Source organism: Phascolarctos cinereus, unplaced genomic scaffold (genome assembly GCF_003287225.1).
Source record: "Phascolarctos cinereus isolate Bilbo 61053 unplaced genomic scaffold, phaCin_HiC Scaffold_2;HRSCAF=192, whole genome shotgun sequence".
NCBI lineage: Eukaryota > Metazoa > Chordata > Mammalia > Diprotodontia > Phascolarctidae > Phascolarctos > Phascolarctos cinereus.
This window is the reverse complement of record NW_027555625.1, coordinates 204,799,669-204,814,583: the sequence shown is the minus strand read 5'-3', so window position 1 is coordinate 204,814,583 and position 14,915 is coordinate 204,799,669. Positions and strand designations below refer to the sequence as shown.

Below are 14,915 nucleotides of genomic sequence, written 5' to 3'. Positions count from 1 at the left end.
CCAACTATTCGGTCCCAGATCATTTTTTATGTCTAGCCATGTTAATTTTGCATTTTTGAAGTTGAATTATGGGAACCCAGGTATAAGATTTTATATTTATTCTTATGAAATGCTATCTTCTTAGTTTTGTTACAAAAACATTCCAGCCAATCAGCATCCTGTCTGTATTAAGCAGTGTCTTAATCTAGCTTATTCCCTCTCATCTTAGTATCAATTGTAGTATTGTACAACGCACTACCCCTTCCCTTTTTGCTCACAAGGTTAAGTAGCACAGAATCTAGTACACAACCCTGGGGCTCACACAGCCCTGGAGACCATTAATGATAACTTTTTTATTCCAGCATTAGGTGACAAAGCACAGTGTTATTACAAAAGTTTGAGTACCAGGGATTGCAGTGGTGATCATAGCTATGAGTCTAAAGTGAAGAGTTTATTACTGACCTTTCCCAAAATGGCAATAGTAGATTCTGCTTCTCTTGCTCTCTGTCCAGTGGGATAACTTTCTTTTTCTTTGTAAAAACACTGTTCACAAGTGGGAATTTCACTGGAGTAGTCTCCATTTATTAATATGTCTCTTATAGTTGATTATGAATGTATCAAATGTATAGCTAAAACATTGGGAATCAAATTGTGATCTCCTTGGCTTAACTCTGCATATTCTCCATCATCCAGGGCTGTAAGAACTCCTGACATTTGAAGCTCTCCTACCAAGTTGCCATAGCAACAGGAAAAAGAAAAAGAAAAAAAAAATCAGATCTGAAGACTGCAGTTTATGGTCACTGTACTTCTCAAATAGGCCTCGATTGCTCCAGATTTCAGTTTTGTCTACAACCTCACTTTGTTTCTCAAACTCTGCTCCAGTGTCTGATAGCTCCTGCCTTCCTTTGTAATTGATGGAGTCCTCTTGCAAGTTGTGATGGCTGTGCACTGTTATGCAAGTTGTGTTACCCTGAACACTGAAGGACTGTAACATCTCACTTGACCTTCTGGGAATGGAAGAAAAAGTTGTTTTTGATATCTGTTGACATATTACTATTCAGCTGTTCAAACTGCTTTGTCTGTGGGTTGGTATTTGTATATGTATGAGTATAAGTATGTATATATATACACACATTGTATTTATATAGAGAGACTATACACCACAGGTTAGTTTTGCTATGTTGTTCATGCTGACAGGTTAAATGATGTAGTGGCAGAGTATCCCAGCTGTTGAGGGTGAAGTCTGAGCTAAAGCAGCTGCTAACACCTTGGGGTGCTCAAGTTCCAGATACACACCAAGGCACTGCGGTGCTCCATACTTGTTACTGGGGCTCCAAGACTCAGTTGCTACAGAGCCGGCTTATGTATCCTGGTGTTTCTCCTCCAGCTTGGCCTTGGCCCTGGAGACAAAAAGTTCTCTAGCCACTGGTAATAAATTACCAGGCAGGTCTGTCAAGAGGGAATATGCAACAGAAGGTTCTGCCAAGTTAAGAATTCCTTCTCCTAAGCCTCAGGGGATTCTATAACTCTGTAGACCAATTTCCATTGGTTATCATCTTCTATAATTCTGGGGAGGTTGGAAGGAACACAGAGCAGGACAAATATCAACCCTGTATGAAGCAAAGGGCTGAAATATTTTTGCATGGACGTCAATCCAGCATGTCCATGCACCTTGAATATCTAGGTGTCACTGGAGTTTTCAGGGAAATGGGTCATCCAAGAGATGGTATTGTTTCTCCTCAGCAAATGATAAATCTACCATCAGTAACAGGTGAGATAATGTGCATACCTGAGGAGGACAAGCAGCACTGTATTTTATAAATCTAGAAACATACATATACATATATACATACGCACACACATTTGTTTTAACTATACAGATACATATACGTATACAATGCAGGAAGTCTTGTAAGTATTTTTTTTTCCTTCTGGTGAATCAACCACCGCTGTTTGCAAATCTGATGAGAAAGAGTGTTCAACATGTATGAAGAGGAAATGATTTTAATTCTGTGAGCATGTAGAGGTTACAAGGCAGCTACTGCTTGCCCTAAGACTTTCATCTTGTGAATAAAAGCTGTACATGAACCATCAAAGCTCACACCAAATTTTTATATGAAAGCAAAAGTAGTGACAGACTGTAGCTTTTCTTAGGGCTTGCCAGTAACTAGGGTAAGAAAAGTGTCTTAGAGTATTTTACTGCAGTTGCTTACTAAGGGTTTAACCACAGAAAACAAAACAAAACAAAACAAAAAAAATGCTTTCTTATGCAATAGGTGTTGGCATCTGCATCCCTTTAGTCAGACTTTTCTAGTGATTAGAGGTCACATGTTGTCTTTCTTGCCTGAAGTTATAAAGCTAGTGCTCCATACACTGTATTTGTTTCAATAGTAAATCTTTTGGATGCATACATAATACAAAGCGTTTTTTTTCCCCTCCATTGAAATAAATGGGTATTGGTGGTTAACACTGCTGAATAATAGCTTTTCTCTATTTCCTGGTATTGTATGGATTCTTTCTCTGATCCTTTGCCTCTTTGCTGATACAATAGTAACATTCATGCTAGGCTTTATTTTGTCATAAATATTCTTTTTACGCTCTTCTCTGTATCATTGAGGCCGTGAATCATCTTGATGTGTGGAATAGTCTTTTGAAGGAAGCGCTGGTTTGTTCTGAAAAGTCATGAATTCACAGCGGGGCCGCTCAACTAGTTTCAACTATCTTAATGAGCAACTTGGATTGCCACCCTTTTAGCTAAGAAGGGAGATGACAGAACCAGACCGAATGTTATGATCCCCACTGGTAGTCTGCCTAGAGTGCATGCCCAAAACACTAGGAAATATGACTGTCTTTTTTGGGCAGTGACTGTCATTTTGTGTTAATTATAACATAAGCCCATTTGGAGACCAAAAGATGTCACTTTGTTCTCCCAGCTTAGGGCCCTGCCCATTGCTCAGCAATGTTTTTCCTCCTGGATTCACAGACTCACCGAGCTGAGGCAAACCTGGGTCTGCAATGCTCCTGGATATCCTGAAAGAACATTTCCCACAGCACACACACACACATACACATGGCACCTGAAGACGTCTGAGTCAGGTTTGATAACCTGACATCCATTATTTAACAAAGGCCTTCTGCTGGCCACACTTAAAAATAACATGCTTCAAAAATTTCTCTTCACTACTCTGGCCATATTGTATTTATATAGAGCTTCAGAGTTCCCAAAATCCCTTCCTCACGATAATCCTGTAAGGTAGGTAACACTCCTCCAAACTTCCTCCCCTCCCCAGCAAAAAAATAAAGGAATAAATAAAATAATAGGTATAGAAATAAGGAAAGTGAGATTTAGAGATACACAAGTAAGTTTCAATGGCAGACTTGAACCCAGGTTTCTAACTCAAAGACCATTCTGTTGCACCTTATACCTTACTGCTCTCTCAAACCTAAATGAGCTGCCACTGTAGACTGGAGCTGTCTGTCTATATGGGGGGAAGACATTTGAACTATATGTTATTGCCTCTCCTTTGAGCTCCTTACTTTTTACCACATGGGTAGTAGTCCTCCTTGCTTTTGAACTTACGGGCCCTTTAAGAACTTCTCAGAGACAATGTAATGCACAATTTGGCATAGTGAAACACATTACAACAAGGGAGAGAATGAATCAGTATTTTCTTAATAATGAGGGAGGGTGAGGGACATTAGGCCTTAGTATTCCATCTCACTGAAGATCCCCAAGGCCTAAGTTATCACCCTTCTACATAAACTTGCTATTTAGTCCCTCCCAGACACCAACATGCCTTTGGTTCTTACTAGCAGCATATAGATCTCTCTAAGATCTTACTTCCCTCATCCTTTAAAGAAAACTCCTGGGGATAGAAAGGCTAAAGGCATGTCCTAAATTTCAGAAATTTTTAGGCATTTTAAAGGATATACATATTATTCAAAGAAAAAATTTAAAAAAATAAGGAAACTTACTCCGAAATAGAATCTTCTTTTATTTCAGGCTTATACTGATATAATTTAGAGGAGACTCCAAGGTGCTTTGTACTTAAAATTTGGGGGAATATTTTTCCTTAAAAATCTAAGTTATTAAAGAAAAAATGGGACTTTTTACTTGAATTGTCCAAATAATTATAATTTTCTACTGCTTTTCAGTAATATGAATCAGAAAGTTAAATGAAGATTAGTTTTCTTCACCCCATGTTTATTATAAAGAGTGGCTGGCTATTTAAAATGTGCTTACTACTAAAATACACGTAATTAAATATTTTACAAAATCTGTTTTCATCAGCATGAATATCTCCACTGTCAGCACAGTTATAATCTCCTACTCTCCATACTTTAGAAGACAGGTTTTTATTGTTTGTTTGTATGTTTTGGTGAATGTGTGGGGGCAAAAACATTCATTACCAATTGGTCAGTTCTTTGGTGTTGGGTTTTGGGCTCTTAGATTATCTGATCCTTACTCAGCAAATACAGTAGGTCACCTGAAGCCTTTCCGAATTGGAAAATCTTATCAGAGATTGTACACCACTGGCATGATCTTGAAGAATCTCCAAATCATGGGTTTTCATGATATAACCCAAAATAATTAGATGATTTTCATTGGAAACATTTTAATAAAACATGTACATAATTATTTGCATTTTGGCAAACATACCACTGCTCTTCCAAAGGACATTGGCATTGTGTAGGTGATTCAAGAGTTACTATTCTGAAAATTCAAAGAGAATTATTCCAGATTATTTGTCTCATAGTTGTCTAATAAGGCTCAGATTCACAGAAAAAAAAAAAAAGAGCTCAACAGGATTCTAGAAGATCATCCAGCACAATTCATTCTCTTTTTTAGAATCTCCAAAAAGTGGTCATCTAATCTCCATTTGATAATTTACACTGATGAGAGGACTCACTGCTTTCCAGGGCAACATGTTAATTATTTTTAGTTTTCAACATTCACTTCGACAAGATTTTGAGTTCCACATTTTCTCCCCATCTCTCCCCTCCCCCCACCCCAACATGGCATGAATTATGATTTCCCCTTACACCAATCTGCCCTCCCTTCTATCTCTCCCCACCCCCATTCTTTTATCCCTTTCCCCTTCTGTTTTTCTGTAGGGCAAGATAGATTTCTATACCCATTGCCTATGTATCTCCTTTCCCAAGTGCATGTAAAAACTTTTTAAAGCATTTTTTAATAATTTCTAAATTTAAACATTTTAAACAATTTTAATATTTGTTTTTAAAATGAGTTCCAAATTTTCTCCCTTCCTCCATCCCCACCCACCCTCACTGAGAAGGCAAGCAATTTGATATAGGTGATGCATATATAGTCATACAAAACACTTCCATAATAGTCATGTTGTGAAAGATTAACTATATTTCCTTCCATCCCATCCCTACCCCCCCATTTATTCTATTCTTTCCTTTGACCCTGTCCCTTCTCAAAAGTATTTGTTTCAGATTACCCCCTCCCCCAATAACATTCTGCTGTTCAACAAATCAATATACCATCTGAAATGGTCTTTACAACAATGACCCATTCCTTCCAGTTCTATCCTCTGAGAATGAGCAAAATGATTATAATCCCTTTTCCATTTTACAACCCTTCAAATACTTGAAGATAATTCTTACATTTCATATATCCAACCCCAGAAGTCATCTATCCTCTGGGATAAATATTCTTCATTCCTTCAGTTGGTCTTCCCCAAGAAAACCAGTTGCCCACATCTGTATATGTTCTAGCTTGTCAATTTCCTTGGTAAAATGTGGGGCCCAGAACTGAAAACAATATTCCACATATTGTCTAATCAGGTCAAGTACAATGGGAATATCACCTCCCTTGTTCAGGAAACTATGCCTCTGTTAATATAGCCAAAGGTTGCATTTACTCTTTAGCTCCTATGTTGATTTATATGAAATTTGTAGCTTCCACATTAAAGCTTCCAGATCCTTTTCAGATGAACTGTTACCTACCAATCCTGTACTCGATTATTGATTTTTAAAAATATAAATGCAGGACTTTGTAGTTCTCTAAATTACATTTCATCTATTTAGAGTGTACCCACTGTTCTAGCACACAGAAGCAATTTAGGTTCCCTATCCTGTCTTTCGGTGTGTCCGCTATCACTTCACGTTTCATGCATTCTTCAATTTGATAAGCATGCCATCTATGCTTAGTGGAACAATTCAGAGAAGCATGAATTTTTGAGATCTTTGACACCAACTCTCAAAAACTTCATTTACACTCTAAGCTATCATTTAATAAAACATCTTCTTCAAAGGAAAGAGGAAAAAAGATTGTATTCTATTCCAGTGAAATAAAATATGTTGTAAACTTCAATTATGATAACTGAAAAATACCAGGGAATGCTGAGACTGATGCTGTGGCTGGGGTTGTGGTGTATATTACTATACCAAAGTCAATCTGAGGATATTGTTTTATAATATGCTGTCTCTCCCCACTCCATGAATCAGATGTATTGTGGGTGAAAATAAAGAATTAAACCTGGCTTAAGAGGCCCTGTATTTATGTTTCACAGATGAGAGAACAGATTTGGTGCTTTTCCCCTGAATCTAATTAGGACAGAGAAGCATTCTTGGTCATTCACAAGGAAGAATATACTTTGGACCCTCAACTGCTGAATATAACTATCCAAACTGATCAAATTAACCAGTGCTTCACCTTGTGTCCATTTGACTGGTCATCATTTAGAGGCAATTTCTAAGTAATCCTTGTAAATTCTATTTTTGAAAATTTATAAACCCATCCCCACACCTCCACCATCATGCACTATACATATGAAACTTAAAAAGCCAATGAATGTTCAAAACAGAGTTTCTTTTCCTTCTAGTTATTCTTATCTTTCCATCTCACTGAACATATGCGTGCATACATATACACACACATGCACACACACACACACACACACACACACACACACACACACACACACACACGTGTTGCTGAGCCAGGACATCCGAGTTAAGCAGTAATGAAGTCATATTGTTATAGGTGGCTAACTTTCTCTTTTGAGATGTCTAATCATAGAGGAATAAGAAAATCCTTCAGAAGGAGGAATAAGTGAACCTTTGTCTCAATAATTAAACGATATTGCTGATAATCCTTTTACTATGTGATCCCAACCAAAACTAAGGACAAGAAGCATTGATCAAACTGGTTCACGCACACACACAAATTGATGAAATGGTGACTGCTTTGGTAGATAGGTGCGATCACCCAAACCTTACTGTCTGATTCAGTATTTTTTTCAATCCAATAGCATTATAGTGAAGGCTCTATGATCCAGAGGCTAGTTTGGAGATGTGGATTTAGGAGGATGAGAAATGGTGATCTTGAAGCTTCCTCAACTATTAGAGTGCCAGATGATTGAGCTTGTTTTTGGTATATTTAGCTGGTGGGAAGTAGGGCAATCTCTGAAGGGTATTGAATGCAGTTGGGTCCTAATGAGTTTATGTATAATTTCTAATTATATACATACAGCATGCTGAATACACTTCATTTTCTGAACTATACCTACATGATATAAGCAAGAATAGAAGAGTGAAGGACCCCTTTCCTGTTGACCTTAAACCCTTTAAGTATGGGGGCATCGCACCACAAGTCATCACTCCCTAGTAGCATTGCTCATATCCTAGGCTGCCCACTGTGGTTTCTGAATTCATTGTTACTCAATCACCGAATTATTTCTTTAATAAATCATTGGAGTCAGTGTAAGGCAAATACAACACCATTACTGTATAAAATTAGTACTATCATTGCCATTCTAGTTGTTCATTTGTTAGCCTAGCTAATAAACTATAAATATTTGGGAGAAGGGTCTCAGCCACCCATCAGCTGAGAGTGGTGGTCTCTCTAGGGAGCACATGCAGCCATGGTGATAGAAAGAAATGATAAGACAGAATGCATAAGTCAGAATTCATGAACAATTACGATTCCATGAGTTAAGATGAGATGGCTGGCCCTTACTTAAGCAGAGGTGGGAATTACAGTTTGATCCAGAGCAGCCACTGAAATGTGAACAATTCATCCATGGAGTGTTGGCTTTTCCCATAGCTACCTTGCTCTCTATTGACTTAGACATCTGAATGTTGGAAACTTGGCTATCTTGGGGGTCATTTTGTTTAGAGTTTCCAAAGTCCAGATACATCTTAGGGAAAAATCATTATGATTTCATTGTAGGGAAGTGACTTGTAAAAGGAATCTAACCATGGCCTATGAGCTCCGTTCTTCCTCTGCTTTCACTGGGAAAAAAATGTTTAATATTTTGGAGACTAATGACATCTCCAAATTTGCAACATAAATTGCTTTGTTTTAAAATAATATGTGTACTATACTGTGTGTGTGCTTGTGTGTATTGGAATTCAGATTGTAAAGTAAATAAGTGGGAGAGAACCTGTGTTAGCTGAAGAAAAAAAAAACAGGCTGTGAGGTCAGGATCAACATTTCCATGGAATGTGAGTGTAAATGAGTACTTATTCCCTCTTCTTCCCCTCAACAGTGAGCTCTTCTCAAAAATGTTCACATTTGTAAAAATTTCCTTTTCATAAATGCTCAAAAGAGAGAACAGTTTGTTGTCTTAAAATATATAATTTTGATGCTGATGCAGCTCCTTTGGGCCCTAGTTGCTGAATTGCTCACAATTTCTGAGGTGTAAATAAACATCTTGATTTATGATGTGGTTGCAAATAAACTTGTGATTTATTTGTGAAATGCTCTAGTAAAGGCCACCTGGGGTTTACTTGTACATTCTATCTTGGGCCTTTCTCAGTCAGTATTCCCTTATCACAGTAAACCAAGGGCCTGATGCTGCCTACTTGCCTGACTACCCACCTGTCTTCAGGCTAGTATTCTCAAAGGTAAAAAAAAAAAAAAAGAAAGAAAGAAAGAAAAAAAAGTTGGCTCCTATTTAACTAACACTACCTCTCCCATGAAACCACTAGAAACTTCCTAATGTGAGTCAAAAGGATTACAAAAATCTCCTGGTTGAAGAAATGTGATGGCAAAGGGTGAAAATCACATAGAATATGAAAAAAAAAAGTTATAATGAATGGTACTTTGGGATGGTCCAGACCTGTCATTTCATCCTTGTAGAGATCCTTTGGTATGGAAATCCCCACCGATGTGAAGTCTTAAGAGAGTTACTTCAGGGACTCATAGTTTTGGGAGGCTTATCTATCATCAAATATCTAGGATGTATCAGTCAGAGGACTTGAACACAAGTGTTCCCAACTCCAAGTCTGTTCCTCTCTGCATTGTACCACGTTATCTCTCAATCTATCACTCAACAACAAATAGCTAAATAATTGGCAGTATACTGACTCTCCAGAAGAAGGGTGGGAACCATTGACTCAGATGTCTGAAGGTTTCACTCTCTCTCCAGTTCTACTGGATAATTAAATTGGCTGAGTATAAATATGACTGCTCTTCTAGGTGGGATATATAGGGCATAGGGTTCTCATTTCCTGATTGAAAAAGTTTTGCTCCTTGTTCCTTGTCAAGAACAATATACCTTAGGCAAAAATGACATATAGATAAAGCATTTTTTAGCTTCTTCCTCTCATATCCATTCTTCCACAATTTCACTATTCTCCACCTTCTCTTATCCCTGCTACTCCCCATTCTTTAATGTATCTTCTCCCCCTACATCCAATTTTATCCTTCTTGACCCAGTGTTCCCATGATGTCAGCTGGATACTCAGGCATTATCATTACCATGACCCTGCTAACACTTCTCCATTGAAATTCAAGTGTATTATGATCAAGAAACATTTCCCATCTCTGTACCCCCTCCCAAGGCCACCACTAGATAATATGATCAATTTATTCAAGATAATATAGGTTATCAATAAGAATTCCAAAAAGCCTTCCTTCCTTTTCCAGGTAATTCACGTTCAATAACATTACCCCTATTAAACAATAACTTTGTAAATATAATGATGTTTCTGCCAATGATCACTAACACCATATACCAAGACAATTACAAAGTATTTATAAGGCAGCAACTCAACAAGAAAGAATTTTTTGTTTGTTTGATTGTTTAGATAAGGGGTTTACTATGTGCATGATGCACCATGTGCTGGTGATAAAAGAACAAATATGTAAGAGTCATTGTCCTTAAGCAGTGTAACCTGCCACCAAAGGAGTCACATGGACACATGGAAGTATACACATAATACCTGCAAGAAGAATACAAGGTACTTTGGAGAAGTGGAAGGTATAAACAGAGGGATAAAGAAAGGCTTCATTTTGGAGGGGTGATCTGAGTTGAGGAAACTAGGGACTTAAATTGCTAATTAATTTATGGATTTATGAAATTTGGAGAGGTACACCCAATTCTTGGAGGGAAAGACCATGATGGGGGCGGAGCCAAGATGGCAAAGTGAAAGCAGTGACTTGCTTGAGCCCTCCCCCAAACCCTTCAAATACTAGTAAAAAAAAATGGCTCTAAACAAATTCTAAAGCACCAGAACCCACAAAAAGACAAAGTGAAGCAAATTTCCAGCCCAAGACAGCCTGGATGGTTGATCAGAAAGGCATATCACGCTGGGCTGGTAGAAGAGTGCAGCATGGGGTAGGCACACTGGCCACAGTAAACCTGGAGCAGGCCTCAGAGGACTGAATTGCGGGCAGCTGTGGTGGATTCCAGACTTATCAATCCAGGAATGCCAAAGAAAACTTAGAAGGTCAGTGGGAAAAGTCTGTTTCTGCAGTGAGAGAGGAGCTAGGTCTCAGAGACAGTTGCAGAGCACAGAACATGGGCCCTGGGCGGTGGCTGCTGTCCTGAGCTTCTGGCCCACAGATTGAGGGGGAATCAGTGGCTGATCAGAGGGTGATTGCAGGGATCTCTTTGCCAGTGCTGAGGAAAGAATCTCTTGCTTTGCCCATGCTTGTATCTGGGTGGCGGTCCTGGGGCAAGGAGGAATGCTGGCATGGTGGAGCTTGTAGAAACCTTCCTCACAGTTCCAAGACAGAAAAGACTGCTTGTGGTCACTCATAGACCAGGAAAGGAGTAAACACCTCACCCCTTATCCTACCACCTTGCAAGAACTGAAAATTTACAGGTCCCTACAAGTATCTCTGAAAACAGCTGTACAAACCCCTGCAGCTTGGGACAGTACATTCTCTACATTGGAAACAGACTCTTACCTTAACAAAGAGCTTAAAGCTCAAGTAGTTGGCTGGGATCATGAGTAAACCTCACAAAAAGTTTTTCAGACTATATTATCTTCCTTTGGTGAGAAAGAAGATCAAAACATACAACCAGAAGAAGACAACAAAGTCAAAGCTCCTACATCCAAAGCCTCCAAGAAAAATGTGAATCAGTCCCAGGCCTTGGAAGAGTTCAGAAGGTATTTTGAGAAGCAAGTAAGAGAAATAGAGGAAAAACTGGGAAGAGAAATGAGAGCAAGGCAAGAAAACCACGAAAAACAAGTCAACAGCTTGCTAAAGGAGATCCAAAAAAATACTGAAGAAAATAACACCTTGAAAAACAGCCTAACCTAAATGGCAAAAGAGGTCCAAAAAGCCAATGAGGAGAAAAATGCCCTAAAAAGAAAAATTGGCCAAATGGAAAAGGAAGTCCTAAAGATTACTGAAGAAAATACTTCCTTAAAAATTAGAATAGAGCAACTGGAAGCTAGTGACTTTATGAGAAACCAAGATACTATAAAACAAATCCAAAAGAATGAAAAAATAGAAGACTATGTGAAATATCTTATTGGAAAAACAATTGACCTGGAAAATAGGTACAGGAGAGAGAATTTAAAAATTATTGGACTATCTGAAAGCCATGATCAAAAAAAGAGCCTAGACATCATCTTTCAAGAAATTATCAAGGAAAACTGCCCTGATATTTTAAAACCAGAGGGCAAAATAGAAATTGAAAGAATCCACATATCTCCCCCTGAAAGAGATCCCCAAAGAAGAACTCCTAGGAATATTGTAGCCAAATTCTAGGGTTCCCAGGTCAAGGAGAAGATATCACAAGCTGCCAGAAGGAAACAATGCAAGTACTGTGGAAACACAATCAGGATAACACAAGATTTAGCAGCTTCTACTTTAAAGGACCACAGGGCATGGAATATAATATTCTGGAGGGCAAAGGAGATAGGATTACAACCAAGAATCACCTACCCAGCAAAACTGAGTACAATCCTTCAGGGGAAAAAATGGTCATTCATTGAAATAGAGGACTTTCAAGTATTTTTTGATGAAAAAGACCAGAGCTGAATAGAAAATTTGACTTTCAAATACAAGACTCAAGTGGAACATGAAGAGGTAAACAGGAAAGCAAAATCATAATAGACTTATTAAGGTTGAACTGTTTATATTCCTGAATGAAAAGATGATATTTATAACTCATGAGACCTTTGTTAGTATTACGGTAGTTGGAGGGAAAAAATTATATATGTGTATAGATGGATAGATAGATATGTAGATAGAGGGCACAGGGTGAGTTGAAGATGAAGGGGTTATATCTGGAGAATAAAATTAAGGGATGAGAGAGGATTATACTAGCAGAAAGGGAGAGGTAGAACAGAGTAAATTATCTCACAAAAAAAAAAGAAAAGGCTCTTACAGTGGAGGGGAAACAGGGGAAGGTGAGAGGGAATGAGGGAATCTTATTCTCCTAGGATTTGGCTTAAGGAGAGAATAACATACACATTCAATTGGGTATGGAAATCTGTCTTACCCTACAGGAAAATAGGGGGAGAAGGGGACAAGAGAACAGGGGGGTGATAGAGAGGAGGGCAGATTGGGAAAGAGGGTAATCAGAAGCAAATACTTCTGAGGAGGAACAGGGTCAAAACAAAGAATAGAATAAATGGGGGAACAGGATAGGGTTAAGGGAAATAGAGTTAGTATTTCACAACATGTCTACTATGGAAGTGTTTTGCATAACTGCACATGTTTAACCTATATTGAGTTGCTTGTCTTTTCAATGAGGGTGGGTTGGGAGGGAGGAAGGGAGAAAATTTGGAACCCAAAGTTTAAAAAACACATGTTTAAAAAAATTGTTTTCACATGCAACTAGGAAATAAGAAATACAGGAAATGAGTTACAAAATTCTATCCTGCCCTACAGGAAAAAAAGGGGAAGGGGATAAGAGAAGGGGGGAAGAGATAGAAGAGGGGGCAGACTAGGGGAAGGGATATTCAGAATGCATGCCATCTTGGAGTGTGGGGAGGGGTGAGATGGGGAAAAAATTTGGTACTCAAAATCTTGTGGAAGTATTTGTTGAAAACCAAAAATAAATAAATTTATGAATACATTGAGAAAAAATAACCACAAAGTAACCAATGCTCTAAATTATTAATAGGAAATTAGGACAACAATGAGGTAGTGCCTTATGTCCATAAGATTGGCAAGGATGATAAAAGAGGAAAATGGAATCCATTAGACCTCAAGAAAACAAGCAGACTAAATGCACAAAATCTGCACATTGACTATGTTCAAAAATGTATGCTTCATTCTACATTTCAAGCCTTCTAAAATCATAGTCTTTGTTCTTATTGTTGTCGTTGCATTGCATGGAGTTTTCAAGTTTTTCAAAGTTGTTTTTCTTTATGTCATTGCATATATTTTTTTTCTCCTAGTTTTGTTTACTTTGTTGTTCTTCTGTTAGTCATTTTAAGTGACGTCCAACTTTTCTTGACCTCTTTTGGGGTTTTCTTGGCAAAGACACTGGAATGGTTTGCCACTTCCTTCTCCAGCTCATTTTACAGATGAGGATACTGAGGGAAACAGAGTTAATTGACTTGCCCAGGGTCACACGGCTAATAAGTACCTGAGTTTGGATTTAAACTCAGGTCTTCCTGACTCCAGGTCTGGTGCTTCATCCACTGTGCTACCTAGCTTGCCCTCTTTGTTCACTTTACTCTGCATCAAATCATAGAAATCTTCCCAGTTTTTTTTTCTTAAACTGTCCACTTCACCATTTCTTATGGTTCAAGAGTATCTCCATACATTCATATAACATAGTTTATTTAGCCATTCCCAGTGGGGGAGGGGCAGGTAGGTGGCACAATGGATATAACACCCAGCCTGGAATCAGGACTCATCTCCCTGGAGAAGGAAATGGCAAACCACTCCAGTATCTTTACCACTAAAACCCTAAATTAGGTCACAGAGTTGGACACAACTGAAAAATGACTGAACAGTAGGTGGAAACCTATTATGTTCCAGTTTAGGACTACAATGCCAAGAGCTACTATACACATTAATGGACCTGAGTTACTTTCCACTTCTTTGATTAATTTGGTGATATTGCCTCAATTAAATAAATAAAAGCAAATGCTACTTTTATCATTAAACTCTAAAAAAAAAAAGACCATGATGGCAGTGGGGAATCATGGTTCATTCTTACCTTAACAGAGCACCCTCTGTTCAGAGACAAACAGCACTGAAAGTACAAAGGAAAATGGCACTAAGGAGGGAGTGGTGTGGAGGCAGGAGACATGGAGATGAGCATGGCGGGGCAGAGGAAGGCAGGTAGGATGGGGAGGAAATATGGGCGGGGTAGAAGCACATAGTATAACCCATGTAACCGCAAATCTGAGTTGGGAATACTTGGCAGCACAAACATGATGGAGATGGAATTAGGCTGGAGGGGACAGGAGTTTGGGGTCTCATAGGGTCTTGGTAGGGGACAGACAAACTCTTATCCATGTCACCTTTGGGATAGTTTATTAACATATGCAAATCACCTCAAAATTATCAGCAATAATTAGTTCATTAACAAATCCACATCATCTCAAACTTAACAGCACCCTTGGGTGCTCTGCTGGTCTTTCTGTGGATGTCTGGAACTTCTCTGAAATTTACATATCATAGAACTAAAATGCCCTAACAGCAATGCTTCTGCTGATTTAGCACATGGTCTCAGGATCTAATTTTGAGTTAATATAGGATACAG

General features: G+C 38.4%; 1 protein-coding gene across 1 annotated transcript in view; it reads left to right on the top strand.

The window, feature by feature from the left end:
* CDH13 (cadherin 13) overlaps nt 1-8,674 on the top strand; it is a 1,264,852-nt gene extending 1,256,178 nt beyond the window's left edge. Inside the window, exon 14 of the mRNA XM_020992657.2 lies at nt 673-8,674. Within this exon, the coding sequence (XP_020848316.1) occupies nt 673-680 (8 nt within the window). The 3' untranslated portion in view covers nt 681-8,674. The remainder of the gene's footprint in view (nt 1-672) is intronic.
* Nucleotides 8,675-14,915: the final 6,241 nt, after the last annotated feature.